General features: G+C 40.4%; 2 protein-coding genes across 6 annotated transcripts; one reads left to right on the top strand and one right to left on the bottom strand.

Moving 5' to 3' along the window:
* Positions 1-1,123: 1,123 nt before the first annotated feature.
* serpinh1b (serpin peptidase inhibitor, clade H (heat shock protein 47), member 1b) lies at positions 1,124-5,476 on the top strand. 5 transcript variants are annotated; one of them, XM_037776318.1, is made up of 8 exons: positions 1,146-1,262; positions 1,876-1,907; positions 2,627-2,776; positions 2,864-3,056; positions 3,141-3,411; positions 3,500-3,598; positions 3,700-3,932; positions 4,574-5,476. In XM_037776318.1, the coding sequence occupies exons 3-8, from the start codon at positions 2,658-2,660 to the stop codon at positions 4,874-4,876; spliced, it is 1,218 nt and encodes a 405-aa protein (XP_037632246.1). In that variant the 5' UTR covers positions 1,146-1,262; positions 1,876-1,907; positions 2,627-2,657; the 3' UTR covers positions 4,877-5,476. The 5 variants fall into 5 exon arrangements, with proteins under 5 accessions (XP_037632249.1, XP_037632246.1, XP_037632248.1 ...); XM_037776320.1 differs by having other exon boundaries at positions 1,204-1,262; positions 1,876-1,927; XM_037776321.1 differs by lacking the exon at positions 1,876-1,907 and having other exon boundaries at positions 1,124-1,262.
* A 2,312-nt stretch (positions 5,477-7,788) lies between these two features.
* gucy2f (guanylate cyclase 2F, retinal) lies at positions 7,789-21,450 on the bottom strand. The gene is made up of 19 exons (XM_037775373.1): positions 20,873-21,450; positions 19,961-20,773; positions 18,069-18,370; positions 17,404-17,758; positions 16,466-16,550; positions 15,853-15,949; positions 15,565-15,678; positions 14,615-14,695; positions 14,302-14,478; positions 14,052-14,208; positions 13,789-13,938; positions 13,482-13,630; positions 13,235-13,398; positions 12,960-13,152; positions 12,693-12,867; positions 11,361-11,459; positions 11,183-11,277; positions 11,006-11,091; positions 7,789-8,658 (listed from the first exon to the last, which is right to left on the bottom strand). Exons 2-19 carry the CDS (start codon positions 20,700-20,702, stop codon positions 8,577-8,579), a joined length of 3,303 nt encoding a protein of 1,100 aa, XP_037631301.1. The 5' UTR covers positions 20,703-20,773; positions 20,873-21,450; the 3' UTR covers positions 7,789-8,576.
* Between the last annotated feature and the right edge of the window lie 159 nt (positions 21,451-21,609).

Genomic DNA, 21,609 nt, shown 5'->3' with positions numbered 1-21,609 from the left:
CTGAGGTCACCATTTCTGACGGCTGTCGTCAGAAAATGTGTACCCACTGTACCTATCTTTTGCTTTTCTTTTAGAGTTTGGTGAATATATCTTTAAAATAAATATATTAAAATACATTTTAACAATTTAGTTTTGTGTGTTTTCTGTCACATATTCTGATCTATTGTTTAGTGTTTGCCTCATTTATTACACAGGTAAAGTGGAGTCACTCATTTTCTGACGACAGCCATCAGAAACTGTGACCTCGAAACATGTTGCTCATGTGTTGCTGATTCCACACATTAAAACCTTTGTGTAAATAAATGTGAGGCGCTCTGCGGTCCCAGATTTTGGTGTAACACCGGTACTCTTGCTGTGTGCTGACCATCATCTAGCTACTGTCCGCAATACCCTGACTATGGATAAGTACCTCATAAAACCTCACTTCAAAACACCCAAACTATCCCTTTAACATTATGACTAACATTGTTCAACTTTGATATGATAATGCAGACATTAAAGACTGAGCAGGTTTACACAAGTATTTATAACTTATTCTGTTTTGTTTGTTCTGGTCAGGACACGGCAGTTTTTACGACAGTGTTTCTCCTTAACACCAACGTCCATCCGTCCTTCCAGCACCCTGCAATCAGCAGCTGAGACAGACGTGGCACTGTCTGGGTGGGGGCAGGGCTGGAGGTCTACTGTGGAGCAGGAACACCACCGAGTTAAGCTTTTACAGTTCTGGAGTGAGACATCTGTGTAACAAGGTTAGCAAGAGTAAAAATGTAAAAATGACTACTTTTCTTCTGGGAACATTTGCAAACAATGAGCCCATTCACTGATGTCTTTGTGCCCCAAAGAGGCTGAAACAAAAGAGGCTGCAAAAACAGTATTTACATCCCACATACTTTCATGCATAAGAATCATTCAGTTCATATTAAAACACATATTTTACATGTGATGAAACCAGTGTTGGAGATTGAGTCAGAAACTAAAGGCTGAGGAGGTATTTCTGTTCATGAGACTGACCCAGAATCAGATGTTCTCTGTATTTCTGTCTACAGCCACAGGAAAGAAAGTTTCCAAGCTGAGCCCAGACCAGCCTGTGGCTTCAAGGGGGGGACGTCCCAGCTCCCAGCTTCCTGAGGAAACAGACACCCTCATTTGAATATCCCATTCCCACTTCTAGAAAGTTCTATCTCAAGGATATAAAGAGCAGGAGAGTCTGTAACATTACACAGGACACAACTCAGAAGAGAAACCCTGTGAATCTACACTAGGTAAGGATTAGAAACCGTCTTTATTTTCAGGAAAGGAATGCAGAGGCTGAATGGGGTGCTTTGTTTTTATGGTTTAAAGTTACAGTGCAGCATTTTTTCCTCATTTTAACTCTTCAAATCTCTTCTATCTCTCTGGCTGTTTGTCCTGCACACAGAATATTATAGTTCATCGAAAGATCAAATCTTTGGCACTGCTTAAAGTGTTCATACGGCATGATGATACTGAAGCTTTTTGCCTCTTGCATGTCACTTCTTTGCAGTCTATTTAATGCATTAGTGCTGTGTATGCACCCAATCTGTCATTTTCACATGAATCCATCACTTTTTGATGAAGAGAGGTTCAAGTCTGTCCTCTAGAAATTAGTGCTGCTCGTTTGTGGCACAGCTGACAGGATGAAAGTTTTTATCTGGGTCACAAACAGACCGAACAGACTGAAAACATGATTGCGAATGAGTGATGACTAACTTGTATAATAAACTTAAATGTTTTTATTCTGAAAGTTGGAAACTAGGATAGAAAATTATCCAACGCAGCATATGCCTCCACCAGAGCCTGTATAATGTGTAACTGTCTGCTCTATGGAGATTATTACGTACACTTCTTGTCTTTCAGAATGAAAATCACAGATATGAAAACATCTCAAGGTATCCGAATACGATGCAAAGTAATTTCTACTGTAACACAAATATACAAATACAGATAGGTGGACAAAACATTATCTCTGCACTCAGAATGGTGGATGAGGATCAGAAACGTGTTGGATTAATCACAGCCGAATGCATTTGGTCCTTTGTTTGAACAAGTTATGGGACGAGTTAGATGTAGCCTGCAGGCACACGCCCTGTCTCTGAGACAAAAGATGGCTCAGAGAGCATGTAGAAGTAGGCCTGCTGCAGGTCTACACAGTTAAACGCCGTGATTTCTGCTCTACTGGCTCAAGAAGAAGTCAATAAAGTGCAGACGTGCAACAGTTTGCATCAATTAGAATAAATGTAGGGAACAGTGAGGCATCGTATTTCAGTGTCTGAGTGGACGGCAGCTCCAGCTGTACAGCTAAGCCTCAGTTGCTGCTGACGTGGCGAGGAACATGTCTGCCTGAAACTGGAGGCGTTTCCAAGCTTTGTTGTGGGCTGAGCCAACCCTGCCCCACCACTAACAGCTCCACATCCCAGCCATAGTCCTGGCATTTTGTTTCTGACATATATCATTTTATGAAATCAAAATCATTCCACAAACTCGCTCTGATGAGATATTCTGACTTGTGCCTTCTTCCATCTCAAACTCAGTACACATTTATTAGATTTTAGGAAACCGACCCCGGTTAAAGAGATGTTAACCCTGTCTTTGTCTTCTTTCTGCACAGGCTGCTACAGCTGCTTTTGGAGACAGACAGGATGTGGATGACAAACGTCGTAGTTCTTTGTCTGCTGGCCCTCGTGGTCTCTGCAGAGGAGAAGAAATTGAGCAGCCACGCCACCACTCTGGCTGATAACAGCGCCAATCTGGCGTTCAGGTCTGACATCTATGCATTATAATGAAGTGTATAATGGTGCACCTGGTTTTGCTTAAGCAACTAATGTTTCTTGTGATCTTGATGCAGCCTCTACCACAACATGGCGAAGGAGAAAGACACAGAGAACATCCTCATCTCTCCCGTGGTAGTGGCCTCCTCCCTGGGGATGGTGGCTCTCGGTGGCAAGGCCGCCACCGCCTCCCAGGTCAAAACCGTCCTCAGCGCTGACAAACTGAAGGATGAGCATCTGCATGCAGGCCTGTCCGAGCTGCTCTCTGAGGTAAGAACAACGATATAAAACACTGTATATGAGACCGTATTCTTATAAGAAGACGCAGCCTCAAACTACGTTGCTCCTTCGCAGGTGAGCGATGCCAAAACGCGCAACACCACCTGGAAGATCAACAACCGCCTCTACGGCCCCAGCTCCGTCTCCTTTGCTGATGAGTTTGTGAAAAGCAGCAAGAAGCACTACAACTACGACCACTCGAAGATAAACTTCAGAGACAAGAGGAGTGCGGTGAACTCCATCAACGAGTGGGCGGCCAAGTCCACAGATGGCAAGCTGGCGGAGGTCACCAAGGATGTTCAGAACCCAGATGGAGCCATGATTGTCAATGCCATGTTCTTCAAGCGTGAGTATAAATAGTGTCTTTTAATCAAATGGAGATGGCGGAGGATTGTGCAGATGTGTAACTGAGTCTGATATCTTTTGTCCCACAGCTCACTGGGATGAGACATTCAATGATAAAATGGTGGACGACCGTGTTTTCCTGGTCACCCGCTCATTAACCGTTGCAGTTCCCATGATGCATCGCACAGGTGAGTTTCTCCATCGTCTCTACTTCTGATCTCATTATGTCTTCAAACCTGATTCTGCCAACAAGAATGCAAGCAAGTCAAGATATTTGGTTTGTCTGCAGGTCTGTATGACTTCTACGAGGACAAAGAGAACAATGTCCTTGTGCTGAACATGCCTCTGGGCCAGAAGCAGGCCTCTATGATCTATATCATGCCCCACTACCTGGAGCCCCTGAAGCGCCTGGAGAAACTCCTGACCAGGAAGCAGGTGGACACCTGGATCAGCAAGTTGGAAAACAAGGCTGTGGCCATTTCCCTCCCCAGAATCGCAGTGGAAGTCAGCCACAACCTGCAGGTAAATACAGGGCCGGCTTAAGACATAGGCCATATAGGCGGTCGCCTAGGGCGCCACCTTCTGGAGTTGGTTCGGCTGGTTTAAAAAAACTCAATGTTAACCGGAATTTGTTTTAACGCCACTAATTTCTTTAATGTATTAACGCAATTGATCTTTCGGAGGTTGTAGCGGGCACCGTTTTAAAGCTAGAGTGAAGATACTGGTGGCATCATATGAAACTAGAAAACCACAAAAATTCATTGGTACCAAGTCCAAGACCATGTCATACTAGTTTGTTGGGAAGGAGGTTAAATAGCGCTCCAAACTTACACTCAATTTTGGCGAGGAAAAACTGCCATGGTCATTTTCAAAGGGGTCCCTTGACCTCTGACCTCAAGATATGTGGATGAAAATGGGTTCTATGGGTACCCACGAGTCTCCCCTTTACAGACATGCCCACTTTATGATAATCACATGCAGTTTGGGGCAAGTCATAGTCAAGTCAGCACACTGACAGCTGCTCCAAATCCGAATTTCGCCTAGGGCACCAAAAGGGCTAGAGCTGACCCTGGGGTAAATAAGATGGTTGTTATAATTGAAAGTTAAAGTATAGTCATCTAAAAATCTTTGAATTGAATTGAGCATTTCTCCGTCTTTTTCAGAAACATCTGGCAGATCTTGGCCTGACCGATGCTGTGGACAAAGCCAAGGCCGACTTGTCCAACATCTCCGGAAAGAAGGACCTCTACCTGTCCAACTTCTTCCACGCGTCAGCCCTGGAGATGGACGTGAAAGGAAACCCGTTCAACGCCAGCATCTACGGCTCCGGCAAGCTGAGCGACCCAAGACTATTCTACGTAGATCACCCCTTCATTTTCCTGGTGAAGGACAACAAGACCAACTCCATCCTGTACATCGGCCGAGTGGTTAGACCTAAAGGAGACAAGATGCGTGACGAGCTGTGATTTCAGTGTTGTGAATTGTGTCGGGTAGCTTTGTTATTTCTGAAACGATGGCAGGAAACTGTGTGTGTTTTTGGTTTGACTGTTACCTCATGAGCACATTCCAATAGGCAACCTGTGGACCGGAGCTGACACTAAACTTTCCCAGGGAACAATTCTGTCATGTCTCAGCCTTATTAAGCCCCCTTTGCAGTGAATATGTTGTCAGTTACAAATATCATGTGCCTCATTTGAGATCTCCACAAACAAACGGCAGACAACATGCTTATATTAAGTAAGTTTTCTTTACACCCTGTTTTTGCCAGTGCAGTATCGCTTCGGCTATGTGTGTTTTCTTGCATCATCTTTAATGTTTAAAGACAAAAAGATCTTTGCAACAATCTCTTTCCTGTCACGCACCTCCCTCCAGTCTGCACTGAATTGTTCCCCTGCACGAGCTGAGCCTGCAGAGGAAAGCTGGCAAAAGTCTGGTGTTTTAATTCATGTTCACTTGCCATCTGTGTCATTGTGTTGCTGTAGCAGGTATATCCCACAAAAAAAGCTGTTGGAATTGTGTGATTAAACAAAAATGTGTTGATTTTTCAATAAAAATAACAAAGAGGATCTTTGTGTCATGTCTGAATATTTCTGGAGCGTTGAACAGAGGAATGTGAGCTCGAAGGAAAAGGATAACAATCTTTCCAGTCGGCTGGAGGTCAAACAATCCTCCCAGGTCTGGAATGTAGGGGCTATTGCTAGTCTGCTGTAGACAACTATCGGGAGAATTTTGTGGTTAATTTCCCTTCGTACCACTGGCCTAAATAATAAAGTCAGTGGGATCTTTGTTTGGACGTCCCAAACAGAGGAAAAGCAGACTTGCAAAAACTGGAGTGCAGGGTTCTCATGGTGAGTGGGAATCTCCTGCAATTAATTTGATCTATATAGCCTAGCGCGTTTCAAGAAACCCAAAGGCACTGTTAAAATGATCATAAATAATTAAATAATTTATTATTATTATTAATAATAATAATAATAATAATAATAATAATAATAATAATAATAATAATAATAATAATATATTTTATTTATATAGCACTTTTGAAGAAATTCAAAGACACTTTACATTGTTAAAATGATCATAAATAATTAAATATATTTTTTTATTTTTTATTATTATTATTATTATTTTTATTAGTAATAATAATAATACATTTTATTTATATAGCACTTTTAAAGAAACTCAAAGACACTTCACACAATTAAAATGATCATAAATAATAATAATAATAACAATAATAATAATAATAATAATAATAATAATAATAATAATAATAATAATAATAAGTCAAAGAATGCAAAACCAATTAAAGTCTTGAATACTTCTCTCTTACAAAATGATAAAAACAACAAAAAAAAAACCTTTGTGAGAAATAAATGCCTCATGGTTTTGTGTGTAAGAGCTGTAGCGCCCCCCTCTGATGGCAGAGAGGAAAAGGACTGGTTCAGAGGTGGAAGAAGCACTCAGAATTATTACAGAAAATAAACTCTGTGTCAAAATTGTAGTACTTGAGTAAATGTACTTAGTTACATTTCACCACTGGACTGGTTACACTGGTAAGGAAGGCCAAACAATGAAGGTGTTACAAATTAATGATTTAATTACTTATTGACGTCTTATTTACATGCACTTTATACTTTGCATTGCAGTTATAATATACATGACAAATGACAACATATAAATTACACAATATACATGTTTCTGACTGACTCTGCTGTTTTTTTGCGCACCAAGCATGAAATAAGCTGCTCCTATATTCAACATTCAGATGATGAGATTCAGGGGATTATTTCCAAATGTTATTAAAAAAAATATATTTAAAAAATTCATATTTGGAGTTAAAACAATTCTTTCACAAATACACGTCTATTAAGTAGAATATTTCAATATTATTATCTATTTAGTTTCATATTATCTTTAGTGTGTGCTCTCAGGTATTCCCTTATGCCTTCATACATTGTTTAATAAATTGCAGTGAATATGTTGATTATAATTTTTTTACGATTTTTTCGATGTTCTTTAGAAAATATCTTAATTTGAACACTAGACGTGTCTCTTCAGCTCTCAGACACATCTGTCTTTAAATGCACCATAGTGGAACATTAATAGTGCAACATCAGCTGTAACACTTCCACATGTGATTAACATTGTACACACAGTTTGCTCTCCTGAACAAAGAAATAAATCTTTATGGATTTGTGCACTACAGCTACAAAGTGACATTTAATTTAGAGGACATTTTGGTTGGTGTAATGAATAAAACTGCTGTTTGAGCATCAATGCAGAGTCTCACAAATCATTTTCCTGATGAACAGTGGAATAAATGCATCACTGAGCTCTTTGGAAACTGCAACACGTTTCACTAACTCAGTGGTTCCCAACCTTTTTCCATAAGGGACCCCTTTTCTATCATTGAGCAAACTGACGATCCCTGACTAAGTGACATATTTTATGAATAATTCACATTATATTCATCGCATAAGAATGACAGTATAGAACAACTGATAAACTGTACAATTAACCCAAATAGTGAACACAATAACTGCAGGAAGTTTGTGTAAAACAAGCGATTTGGAGGCATTTCAAGCAGATTATTTCCTATTGTAACAGTTTTCCTGTTATTTTTAGGAACTTTTAATGGAGTTTCTGTTGTCTTGTTAATTTTAACAATCATACATACTTAATAGGCTTCTTTTTTTTACAAATTCAGAGTTTTCCTCTCACGCTTGGCCATTGTTCTATTAGCTCTTTGGTTGTTTAAACTGCATACTTTTCTAATGCATGGTGTAGGTGTTTAGCAGAGAGGGAAGACTGTGAATATAACTTGTGTTCAGGTCTTCAAATTTTATATATTAGATAATAATCCAAACTTTAGTGGGGGTCGGGACCTCCAGGTTGGGAACCAGTGCACTAAAGGACTTTAAAATCTATTGACTTGTCATGACTCTCCAAGTGCTGTCACCCTTTCATTTGTGTAAATAAAAAAGTGACAGCTCAAAAAACATGTAATAATTTGTAGGAATGGACCAACTCTTCCTTGTTGTTCTGCCCTTATAGAGTAGAAATAAAAGTGGCAAATGTCTCTTTCTCTCTCTGTTGATAATTATATACAATAGCAGCCTTTGCCCCCGACTTCAGAAGCTCATAATATATAATATTCAGCCATAGCTAAGTAACATCCTCGCCCCCTCAACTCTATCATCAGCTCTCAAGGCAAACTAAAAAACAGACACCAGAAATATGTAACATTTCATTTTGAAATAGGCGTTTGGGGCGTTCAATCATCCGATGGGTGAACCTCTGGTTGCCCTGAAATAGGTGACCACTCAGTGGCCGGTGAGCGCAGAGAGGAGTGAATGAGTGCATCCTTGGTTAAAGGAGCGGTACACCTTCCCTGCTGCGTTGCTGGCTGCAGGTACGCAGGCAGGTACGTAGGCAGGTAACTCTCATTACATTAGCACCGTTGTGTTCTGCTGCGCTGGCTGCAGGCAGATTAGCCAGTCGATGGACAATCCTCTTAAACAAGTCTGCATTAAGCCACAGTGAGAGGCTGGGTGGGGCTCTCTGTCCTCTGCCTGCTCCCCCACCCCAGCTCTTTGTCTCTCTGGATGTGTCCTCCTCTCTTCCTCTCCTCTGGTTTTACTTCTTTCCTCCTCTTCCTCTCATTCAGTTGTTTTTGTCCACCTGTCTGTTGGCTTTGCGAAAATGCATCTTGATCTCGTCTGTCACCATCAGCTGCCAGTTGTCCCTATAAACACAGAGGGTAGAGTTACCATGGTGACAGGTGATAATAACCATCATTTATAAATAGTACATTGATAGTTAATTAAACTTAGTTAATAGTTATTTTACCATTAATAAACAATGAAATGATAATTAATAATGTTTACTAGTTGTTAGTAATGATATAATTTCTGTTATTTTATCATTAGTTTGTGTAATATGAAACAATTAGTTTAACAATAAGTATTTATTAACCATTTAACAAGGTATTATAATCATCAGTTGCAACTTTATAAAAGCCATCCAAATAATGTTTATAGACGGTTATATATATTTATATGTATATATTTAACGCAACAATTCGTGAAATTACAACAATTAAATACAATTAAATTCGTTTTCACGCCACCAATTTCTTTAATGCCTTAACGCAATGCAATGGGATTTTTAAGTCGTAGTGGGCTCAGTTTTAAAGCTAGAGTGAAGATATTGGTGGACTGAATTGGTACCAACCATGTCATAATACACTCCAAACTTGCGCTAAATTTTGGCAAGGAAAAATTGGCATGGCCATTTTCAAAGGGGTCCCTTGACCTTTGACCTCACGATATGTGAATGAAAATGGGATCTATGGGTACCCACGAGTCTCCCCTTTACAGACATGCCCACTTTATGATAATCACATGCAGTTTGGGGCAAGTCATAGTCAAGTCAGCACACTGACAAACTGACAGCTGTTGTTGCCTGTTGGGCTTCAGTTTGCCATGTTATGATTTGAGCATTTATTTTTATGCTAAATGCAGTACCTGTGAGGGTTTCTGGACTATATTTATCATTTCTGTGTTGGTAATTGATTTCCAATAATAAATATATACATACATTTGCAAAAAGCAGCATATTTGCCCACTCCCATGTTGATAAGAGTATTAAATACTTGACAAATCTCCCTTTAAGGTACATTTTGAACTGATGAAAAATGTGATTAATTTGAGATTAATCGCAATTAACTATGAACAATCATGCAATTAATCGCAGCCCCCCCGCGAGCCTGAATAGGATAAGCGGTTACAGATAATGGATGGATACATATAATGTTATAATGTGTGCAACAATAAACTGTTAAAATAACATAAATTATAGCATTACTAATAATTAGTAACTCTGGGATTCAAAAGCAAGAAAATACCACGAAAGCAAACCACAAAGCAGACAGAAAGCACAACAAATGCTGCCAAAAACACAACAAAATAAACGAGAGTTAATCATGAAAATGTGCCACAATAAAAGGGAACTAAACAAAGAGGGGATTTCCCCAATCTGCTTAAGAAGATGTAGAAAGTGATAAGATCAAGAGATTAATGAAACCATAGATTCAGGAATCACTCAGAGGTCATTTGGTCACATCGAGCTGACAGTAACATTTCCACAACACAACACCAGCTGGCATGCAGGTCTCTACCTCCTGTGTTTGGACTAAGAGGGTCAAGCCTTTTTCTCAGCTTTCTTTCTCCTGTACGCAGCTATATCCTCCGGGTTCAGCCCATGATTGTCTCCCCTGAAGTAACATGCACATAGTTGTGATATGCATGAATCGAGAGTGAATCAGTGGCAGCAGGAGGCAGTTACATGTTGTAATTTACATGTAACTTACACGTCATTTATATTCCAACTCCAACTAAGAGAGATTTTTTAATCACTATATATCAAACAATATAAACACATTTAGTAAGGGCTGTACCGAATGTCTTTTATTTTACATTCAAAGATCCGATGGAGGTTTTCGAATGTCTGTCATCATATTTTATGACATCATCATCACCCTACAAAAAAATTTAAAATCCTTGTACAAAAATCCTCTATTTGAATAAAGTGATTAATTGGATTAAATTAGTTAGTCTTTTTGTATTAAATCAACTTTCTTTAATGACTATAACTCGCCAGTGGTGCTTCCCTTTGTGTGCGGCAAGCAGGAGAACACACTGCATTGAAATTGTTGATTTTTAAAGGCTAAACGCCAACAAATACGGATTGCAGCAGAATATTTCGTAAGATAACACCATGTTGTGAATTTTGGAAATCTATCTTTTCTCAATACATTTTTTACTTTTGTACTTTAAAACGCTCTGGAGTTATTGGAAATGTCTGGATCACACTAGTCAGAAACAATCCTATGTAGCCAACACTGGAATCTAATTCTACAAATAGTACTGATACTAATAACATTAGTGTAGCCTGATCTTTATCTGCAACTGTGCAGAAATGCTGGCAGCATTCGAATGTCAATGTCAAACTTCAAACTATGCGGTACAGCCCTACATTTAGTTATTCTTTTAAGATTCAGCCATACACAAGGTGCAGATTGGAGCTCTTACCCTGGTTTGATCTCTGGCGGATTTGGCAAAGGCTTTGTAAAGTCTGATTTCCCTACAAGCCAGTATGTCTCTTCAATACCTTTACCCTGAAAAACAAAACAAGGCATGGATTAATAGAACCTGAGACTGTCTCAATACCAAATACTGATGTTAAATAATAGAAGTCTGTTATGTTACCTTCAGCTCTGTCTTGCCTCTGACATCTATTTTATAACCCTCATTAAGAGAACGGAGGATCTTCACAGTGGTCATATTTACATGGATTCTATAAGCTGAGAGACAAAGAGGACAGAAGACATCAGACCAAACATGAAACAACAACAAAATGTGGCAGGTATGTGTGCAGGAAACTCACGCAGCCCTGTGGATTCCATACGAGAGGCCGTGTTGACGGTGTCTCCAAAAAGGCAGTACCGAGGCATCGTCAGACCCACCACCCCAGCAACACAGGGCCCTGAAGACACAGCAGAAAGAATCTGATATACGGGGAATGCATCAGACACATATAGGCTTCACTGTCTGCTGTGTTGTAGCTGTGCACAGGTGTAAACAAGACGACCTTAACAAGTCAAGCCCAAAGCCAGAGTTTATCCAGATTAATGGTGGATTCAACAGTAAGTGATACCATTACAAAGTCCAATTTAACAAATGCTATAACTGTGTTGTTTTGTCATCAATGTCTATTGGTTCCTGTAGCACAATATACTTAGCGTTGTCACTGAGCTTCGTTGCCTCAGCAATGACTTCTAGCCAGGGTTATTTTAGTAAACTAAACTGAAACTAAAACAAATATAAGCAGTGAAAAATAGTGTTAGTAAACAGAAACTAAATAAAAAACATATCCTTTATGAAAAACTAAACAGAAAAGATATTGCCTGGCTAAAAAAATCACAATATCACTACCGAATGGATACCGCATGAATTTCTTTGAACTCACGTGACACTGAACCACAGAAACTGAATGGACTTGACGTTCCAGGAGACGGCGCTAGACCACAATTGCTTAACTACTTAATTAAACATTAAGGCCATTCCTACACAGTTCTCCAACCATATTTTGTATATATATGTAGCTACATACTTCTGAGATATACTTATACCTGGCCCTAACAATTTTTTTTTTTACAACTATTGTAAAAAACTAAATATATAAAAACTAAAACTAAACCTGTCTGACAAACTGAAACTAAACTAAAACTAACAAACACACTCTGAAAAAGAACTAAAACTAAACTAAAATGAAATCGAAAAGTCAAAACTAAAATAAAATAAGATTTAACTGAAAATTCATAACTATTATAACCTTGCTCCCAGCATGCATTAGAACTTTCATTGACAGTTAAACACTACATCAGCACAATCTCAACATGTACAAGCTAAAAGTGACTTCTGGTTACATTAAAAACAATGGAACTTTCAGACAAATGTTTTAAGAAAATCACTGACACCAGAAAAATAGGAGTGACCACCTGTTTCAGACAGCTGGTGCAGCCTCACAACACTGTCTTTGTTCTGTTTGTCTGATATATGGGACAGAGTGTCTCCTCTGTGGTGGACCATTATTAGACAAAACATGCAGTCGAAATAAGCCCCACAGTCCCTCATATTCTGCAAAGAGCTGTGCACCTGCTCAATTTGAGTTAAAATAATGTAATCAGTGTGATGGAGAGACTTTGTCCTGTCTCACCTGAGTGGATTCCTATGCGTATCCTGACGGGCACGTCTGGCATGTGCCGCATATGGAAGGTTCCTACTGAGCTGAGGATGTTCAGAGACATGTTGGCGATCTCAGCGGCGTGCTTGTTGCCGTTTCTCTTTGGCAGACCCGACGCTACCATATAGGCATCACCAATGGTCTCCACCTATAGATAATGTTCACATATGTATTCAGTTATGGTTGAATGACATCTTAAAATATTGATGACACTTATAAATATTGAGCACGTTCTCTGACCTTGTAGACATCGTGGTTACTGAGCACGGCGTCAAACAGAGTGTAGAGGTCATTGAGGAGGTCGACCACCTCGATGGGATCACTAAGTGAGGAGATGGTAGTGAAACCTACGATGTCGCTGAAGTAGATCGTCACCTGGTCAAAGTACTCCGGCTCCACTGTGGCACCAGTCTTCAGGGCATCGGCCACAGAGCTGAAGACGGAGAGGCAGAAACGTTACAAGAACCAGACGGTCAGGCTTTTTATCAGGTAAACGTAACTGAATGGTAACTCACGGTGGTAGCATCTCTGACAGCAGCTTTTCTGTCCTGTGTTTCTCCACCTCCAGCTCCTCTGTTCTCTCTCTGATGAGGTCCTCCAGGTTGGAGCTGTACTGCTCCAGCATCCTCAGCATGGAGTCAATGATGTTAGTCTTCTTACCCTTGTTGATTATCTTGAACTACTCATAAAAAAACAACAAAATGACGTTAAACAATATGTATAATATTCTTTAAAGTGGTTTATGTGTCTCCAAAAACATACCCTGTCAAAGATCTCATCAAATGAAGGTCTGCGGTCAGGCAGCTCGCTCCAGCACTGCTTCATCAACTGGATACACTCCAGAGGAGCCTGGTCCGGCGCCACGGTGGGGCGGCACATCGGAGGAGGCTTCTTCACCTTACGGATGATCTCTGATGAGGAGGCGGAGAACATGGAACAATCAAGTTTCAAATCAAAATGTTGTAAATATGTTCCTGAAATCGACACCTCGGTTGTCTCAAACTTTTAATGAAATCCATCTCAAATTTGTCTGCTACTCTTTATCTCCTCTTCCATGATGGATACGCACCCTCGGGCGGTATACCCAGCATGCAGTATGGCGGCCCTCTGACCACCACCTCTTGAAGGATGATAGAAAAGCTGTACACGTCTCCCTTGTAGGTGCCTTTACGTGAGCTTGCAAGGTCCCTCAAGAACTCTGGAGCTGTCCAAAATAAATCTGAGGGAAAAAGAGAAAAGATTAATTATTTCTGAGAATAAATGTATGGCTTTGCATACGTTAAAACCTTCGACCTCATCTTAAGTCAAGAATAGTAATGAGGCATGTTTTACCTTCAGGTGCAGGTTCTTCTATAACAGCTTTCTGAGACTCCAGCAGCTCATTGAAGCCGTGGTCGGTAATCTTGAGGACAAAACGCCCGTCTACCACACAGTTACGAGATTTTAGTCTGCCGTGAGGGAAATCTCTGTGGTGGAGGTATTTAACACCCTGAAAGCAGTTCAACAGTGTAGTTAATCATAAAGGAAATATCAACAAGCCAACGGGGATAATGGTAACAGTATTCAGTATGTCAGAGTTTACCTTGATGAGGTCGAGCAATAGCGAAGATTTGAACATCCAGTCTAATTTGACGTCCTCGTTCCTCAGCAGGTCCTGCAGGCTGCCCCGAGAGCAGTGCTCCGTCACCACCGCAAACATGGAGCAGTCCAAGAAGAAGCCGAGGAACGGATTCACGTTCTCGTTTCTCAGGTCTTTCATCTGAGGAAGCAGGGATACGTATGTTTAGATAATCATAATACCTTATTAATCTACAGTATTTATTAATACTGGAACTCCAGGTGCAGTTTTTTGTTTTTTAACTGTCTTTCTACAGGTGGAAGATATGTTGCTCTACCTTTGTGAAAATCTTGGTGGTGCTCTGCTTTACTTCTTTGAACTGTCCCTCCTCAAATTTCTTCAGCCAAACCCAGTCGCCCTGGAAGAGAAGCCATGTTGTTACAGTGAGATCAAACCTTTGTTTTCCACTTGCAGTTTTTGGACATATGGTTTTACTTCCTTAAAGAAGGTATTACTATTATAGATCAATCAATCAAACTGTATTTGTACTGAACAGCACCTTTCATACAGGTTAGTGCAGTTCAAAGTGCTTCACACTTGACTGACAAGCCAAAAATGAGACAGAATAGAAAAGACAAAAACAATTCAGCAATTTAACGATTTGACAATTAGAGACCAATGCACACGAGACAATAAAATGATAGAAATGTAATGTAATAGAATTAAAAGCTATAATAACAGTAATAGTAGTAAAACAGCATTGAATAAAAACTAAATTAATGAAATAACAATAAAATAGAATAAAAGTGTACAACTTAAATACAATAAAATAAGTGACTAATAAAACAAACAAAAAATCTAATACAATTTTAAATCTTAAATACAATAAAATAAGTGATTAAAATAATGTAAAATTGTTAATTGTTTGTAAAAGTTATTAAAGTCATTATTGAATTAGGGATAAAAAGTTTTGGACCATATAGAATCAATGGATATTGGAGAATACAAAACATATATAAAACCTCACTTTAACTTTAGCCGAATAAACTGAACACTACCCTTAAACAAAAGGTTTAACCTTAACCGCCAGAAAAACTGAATTTAAACACAACCATGCAAATAACACATTTAAACCAGTGTGGACACTTTGTGGAAGATATGACAAGAATATGTACAATTAGAGTAGCTAAGGGCCCAGACGTAATTAAGGACACCCTTCCCTGCATTTGTAAATATTGCGTTCACAGACTGAAGCAACAATGCAATGCTTGTTTCAGTGTAACGTACCTCGTACACAGCTACATTGGTGGTCTCATGAGTTGCCGTTTGCATGCTGGAGTGGTCTCCAGATTTCTCCTCTAGAGCGCTCTTGGACTCGCTCAGATCCTCTAAAGTAATTTTCTGTAGGTCATAAAAACACCAGGGGTAAGATTTGATTTAGTAAATGTGCACAATTTCTCATATTCTGAACTAATATTCAAAGTGTTGTGTCCAAGGAATGAGGAAAAGACGTGGACAATAGATTAATGTGCTCATGTTTTTCATGTTGATGACTGAGACAGTGACACTGCTTACCTTTTTGCTAAGCTGAGGATTGATAAAAGTGAGATCCTCTAAGGTCAGGAGGATCCGATTGGGACCTTTGACCAGCTGGATTTGTTGGAGTCTCCTCCTGCCAACGAGATTCAGATAAAGATAAGTTCAACCAATGGAAGTGGGTTTCCTAAAACTAACTCGGAGATCATCGTTGGACCAAAGACAGATGATGAACAAGAAAGGCCTGTCCTTATAAGGTAGTCAAATGGGAAGATATTAAATAAGGGTGAGGATTTTTGATTTCAGTAATCAAGTCTCTGCTTTTGGAAAATACATTCATATGTACTTGCTTAAAGTACTTTTAAATTAAAGGTTACTTTGACTTATTGCTTTCCTTTGTTTAATGCTCTTTACTCCAGATATGATGTCTGTGCTAACTCATGCTTTGGAGGACTATTCACTCAATCTTCCTTTCTCATTCTGTATTTACACAAAACATCCATTATTACATCAAACCTTAGAGATACAAAAATCTGTCTGCTTAAAATTGGTTGGAAAGACAGAGGAGGGGGGGGGGGGGGGGGGAAGCACACGAGAGAAACACAATTTGTTTGACTGAAAAGATGAATCTGTTTGTATTTACAGGCTGTACCTGATATAAAGACTTATAAGGAGCCCTCCTACAGCCAGAACGAAGATGACAGCAATCGCCACTATGATGTAGGTGATCTCCACACCTGATGACAACAGGTAACATGATGTTGTGGGAAATGTATGGAGAGCATGCCATAAAACTGTGAGGAAACACATCCATATATATCCATGTGCACCGATATTCATACACAAGCATGAATATACCAGCCATTTAGCCTGTTGTCAGGCTATTAAATAGACATTATCAGTTGCTATAAGCACCATAGATGTGCATCAATAGGGCCCTACTACACCCATTAGTAGGTTTTATCATCTATTCACATGGTAGATCACTGAAAGAAGGTATAAAAGAACACGACAGCAACCTCTAGCGTCAGTTATAATTATGACAGTCGCGGAAGCGGAAGTCAGGCGTTGTAGTATAGACAGTGTGAAAGTTGATACAACTTGACAAAACACAGTATTTTCACACAGGAGGCTGGGGTTTACATCCTGTGTGAAACACATATGAAACAGTGTGTAGTTGTCTTTGTGTTCACAAGCGTAAAGTTTCGTTTTCACTTTTGAAACTTAGTTATTTTAAGCCAAAACATGATGTTTTCCCCTAAACTTAACTAACCCTAACCCGAACTGTTTTTGTTGCCTAAATCTAAAGAAGTTGTAGTTTTGTGCCTAAACCTAACTAAGTGTTTTTGTTGCCTAAACATAACTAAGTGTTTTTGTTGCCTAAACCTAAAGAAGCCTTTTTATTTGTGTTCAAAATATAACATTTGATTCAGTTTTACGTTGCTTTTAAGTTTCACTTTCACTTTTACAGCATAATAGGCGTAGTAGGGCCCTACTGACCCACATCTATGGGGCTTATAGTGACCGATAACGTCTATTTAATGGCCTGATAACAGTCAAATACACACATGCCAAAGCGAAGCCTCTTACCTCCGGTGCAGATGGCATTCTTGTCAAACCAGCAGCTGGAATCAGACGGCGGAGGAGATCCTCCTGGAAAGTTAATGGACCTCCCAGCAAAACGAAGCACTCCGGACGTCAGGTCCACCAGATAGGTCTGGTAGAGCTGGCTCCCCCTGCTGTCAGAGTCCAGGACGACAAAGGTGGTCTTAACGTCCCCACCAGTGTCCACTCTGACATTCTGGTTGAAGCCAGTGAAGGTCGTGTTCTTTGTGAAATACGCCAGGTTTGAGCCTGACAGGCGCATGCCTGCTCTCCTGACGTTGTGGATGGACTTGGCCAGCAGGTAGATGCTGTTGTAGATGGTCCCAAATAGTGGGTTAACCTGCAAGGGCGACAAGAAAAGATGGGTTGGTATAATATTTCAAGTACTTTAAATCATCATCTCCAGAAATGTTGTGCAACAAATCGTCACAAAGGTCACTTTTTGGTAATTACATTTGAATAAACTCTTTGTATTTTCTCTTTCCTTGTGGAGCCGTGGTGGAAGGATAGAAACAGAATGAGTGAATCTTATTGTAATAATGACTGTACATGGGTCTTATTACACCGGACATTGGAGTCACGATAGGAAATAATCACTTACAGAAATGTACATATGGGCATGTGAGTTTTAAGTCAGACTTGGTTACTACCTCCTCTGGCTGCACGGCTAGCGTAATTTCCTCACTCCTCTTGGCGGCAGCGAACGCCTCGTTGAAGGACAGAATCTCGGAGGCCATAGTGATGGTGAGCACGGCATCGTAGGCCTCCCTCAGCCTGCTGTTGTTCTGCAGGGGGAAGTAGGAGATGTTGACGTAGGGCATGCTGTAGTGGAGGGTGTCGTAGGGCATGAACACGTACTTCCCCGACGTCAGGCCCATTTTCTGTGCTTTGAGAAGAAACGTAGCCTGCTGCTCCCCTCCGACCAGGACTGAGTGCATGCACATGATGATGACTGAAACAGACGAGGAAAAACACACAGGGGTTTTGCTCAAATATTTGTTTTATGGACATATGTAGAGTGATAACACGACTGAACTCAGTATCAATGATTTAATGTGTCAGTAGGTGCAGCATTGGAAACATGAGTACTCTAAAGTCTTCCTCAAGTGGAGTGACTGTAATGTACTCCAAAATTTAACAACAGTTTACAGGAATAATTGTATTTAGTTGCAGTACTTTGATCCTTGGACGGATGCTTCTGATGTGACAAAGCATTACCGTCCATCATGTGGTCACAAAGTCTTATTTCATATCTCTGTGGTTATAAATCAGTTCAATGGAAACTGTCTGAATGTCTGAAACTAAACCACTGATTAAGAAGTAGTCAAGCATGAGAAGTCAAGGTGCCCTGTAATTTAACCTTTCCCACTCTCTACGCTCTAGTAAAGGCACAAAAATGACTAACAAAAATGGCAGTAAATGTAATTGATTACTGTTTAAAACAAACAAATTAAGTTGCTGCCCTAGTTTACTTCAACCACAAGGTGACATCTGCAATGTCAAAATGGCTTCCAGGTCAGACGGAGGAGTAATAAGCTTATGAGGAGGATATGTACAGCTCATGGTTTGATATTTTGCAGTTCTGCAAGTTGTTCACCTTTGATGTCATATCAGCTCGTCATGTTTTTTTTTTTTTTATCACAGACTGTATATAAAGACAGACAACGCGTCTCCACTTCCTCCCACTGTAAAAAAGTGAAGCCAAAATATGAAAATATCCCGAATACGGGGGCTGTCATCCTGAGATTTTGATGTCATTTGGTGTCATTCTGCGCAGTCTCGATCGGAGGGTTGGAGCCGCGATATCGAGGTCCCGCCCACACATACACACCCAAGCCAATCACAAGCCGAGCACACCCACAGCTTGCTAGCATGAGCCACCTAGCTGCTACGTTAATGTTTGGCTAAAAAGACACAACAACTAACGTTAATATCTCTCTAAATACATTTATGATCAAACTGACACATTCTATTACACAGACTTGTGATTTTATGGAAAGCTAAAGTTACATCTCCTCTCTTGTACAATTCCCGCCTCAGGCTCCGCGACTACTTCACTCAAGAGCAGCTGACAATCACAGCTGTCAATCATGACGTCTCACCTCCTTTTTATAGCATCAAATAACTAATTAAAACCAAACTTATCAGAAAAGTGAACACTTGAACAAACATCCGCTTTATAAGAACTACCTAAAATGACAGAAACCATCTTTGGGAATTTTTTTTTGACGTGTACTTTGACTTTTTAGTTTGGTCCATATCGCATCCGCTAACATGAAGAGGGCGGGATTTAATGATTTATACTACAGCCAGCCACCAGGGGGCGATCCAGATGTTTTTGGCTTCACTTATGGGGAGCTGTCATGTCGTCCATCTTTATATACACTCTATGATTTTTATATTAGGTGTTATATCATCTATACTTATAATAATATAATAAATGATCTTATTCTGCTTTGTGATTATCTCCTCTAATGTACATATAATAATCTTACATTTTATCACTGTAATGTAGCTCCTGTATTAATATCAGCACACTCACCCCTGACGTCTCCTGCATCCTGGATCTTCCTCAGCGTGCTCTCCACCTCCGTCTCATTCAAACCAATAGATGCAACCAGGCCAACAGGAAGCCCCTCATGCCTGAGAGCAGTAGCAACTCTCCCAGCTGTATCCCTCCACATATCCTCATTGGATGAGACCACCACGACACTGGCCCACCTGAAGTGCTTCAACACGGTGAACAACACCTCAGTGGGAAACGGCACTGTCCTGGCAAAGGTCGGGTATCCTATGGCCCGGTCCAGCTCATAGTTAACACAGCCGTAGGAGAAGATGGCCTTGTCCCAGTTCTTGGCCAGCAGAGAAGCTGCCACACAGTACCCCGGGTTGGTGGGGCCCACAAACGCGTCCGCCATCTTCTCATAGTAAATGAACGCAGTGAGGGCTCTGGAGGTTTCACAAGGCTCCTGGAGGATGATGAAGTCCATTTTCAGGCCCAGATCCAGATTCAGGTCTCCGTTTATCCTGCTCACAGCGAGCCTGGCGGCCGCCGCTGGCAGGGCCCGGTAGTGTATCGGGTCGCAGTTCCAGGGCCCCAGGACCCCCACTTTGAATATCAGACAGCGGACACAACAAGGGAACGTCAACACTCCGAGGAGGACCCATAACAGAAAGTTATAAAAGGGCAGGGTCGTTAAAGTTCTGCTTTTATTAATTATAGGCACACATGGATGGTTGGACTCCCACAGCGCCCCTCTGAAATTAGGATAGATATGTTGCATTGTCCTTTCAGGGTTTCCAAGATAGTGAATCTCTGTGTTCACTATTGGATTATCAATTAGACCAGTGACACCTGTAAAAAAAAGAAAAGTATTAGTTTATATATTAAAGTTTATTTATTTATTTTTTAAGTAAATGAGGCATAATGAATTTAAACAAATGAAGCACTTACCATGTATTTGGTGCCATCAGGACAGCTCCAGGGTCCGATAAGACACTCTTACAGTCTCAGATCTGCTTTATCCAAACAAACCGACACCTAACCATCCCCAAACCTTACCTAATCACCCGGAGGATCCACGGTGAAGACGCAGCCAAGTCATTGTGTTTGGATTATGGGCTGAAAGTGACAGGCAGGGAGCTCTAGGGCGCTGCGTCTGTCGCGTTTGGAGACAACTTCAGCACCCTGGAGAGCTACTTACATCCCGCAGTCAGCGCCTCTGAAGGCTCCTGTGCGTTTGCACAAACACCTCTGATCACAAGAAGCATGTCTGAAGAAAGGACAAAAAAAAAAATCACATCTGGTCCCCGGGGTTCCTTTCTTTCATAATGTATCCGAAATACAAAATAGATCACATAATTCAAAATTAAAATAGCAAATCCGGTCCAAAAATGAGCAACCGTGTCCAAAAAATATATAATATTTGAAATTGGAAGAGCTGTTTAATGTATTATTATAGGAGGTCAGTGTCAGCTACAGGCCCATTCAATCAAATCCCTCCAAAGTGACCCGGGGCCAAACGTAGGTGTTACCTTCTAATCCATTTTCAGTGAGGCACAATGTAAGAGGATTGACAGCAGGCCTGAGCCTACTCTAAAAGCCTTGTTATCATGTAGACCTCTCCCCACCAGCTCCTCTGGAGGTGCAGTTACACATTTTAGTAATGGATTTCCAATAATAAACAAATG

This window comes from Sebastes umbrosus, chromosome 7 (assembly GCF_015220745.1).
Source record: "Sebastes umbrosus isolate fSebUmb1 chromosome 7, fSebUmb1.pri, whole genome shotgun sequence".
NCBI lineage: Eukaryota > Metazoa > Chordata > Actinopteri > Perciformes > Sebastidae > Sebastes > Sebastes umbrosus.
The sequence above is the reverse complement of the archived record's forward strand: the minus strand, read 5'-3'. Positions and strand labels throughout refer to the sequence as shown.

Bases quoted from the DNA above. Each gene is read 5' to 3' on its own strand.
- gucy2f (XM_037775373.1), bottom strand. From the start codon at position 20,702: ATGCAACATATCTATCCTAATTTCAGAGGGGCGCTGTGGGAGTCCAAC. The intron at 14,696-15,564 runs GTACGTTACACT...CTTCTCTTCCAG, and splicing joins CCAATGTAGCTGTGTACGAG to GGCGACTGGGTTTGGCTGAA. The intron at 11,092-11,182 runs GTAACATAACAG...TTTGTTTTTCAG, and splicing joins GAGGCAAGACAGAGCTGAAG to GGTAAAGGTATTGAAGAGAC.
- serpinh1b (XM_037776321.1), top strand. From the start codon at position 2,658: ATGTGGATGACAAACGTCGTAGTTCTTTGTCTGCTGGCCCTCGTGGTC. The intron at 2,777-2,863 runs GTCTGACATCTA...ATCTTGATGCAG, and splicing joins AGCGCCAATCTGGCGTTCAG to CCTCTACCACAACATGGCGA. The intron at 3,057-3,140 runs GTAAGAACAACG...GCTCCTTCGCAG, and splicing joins TGTCCGAGCTGCTCTCTGAG to GTGAGCGATGCCAAAACGCG.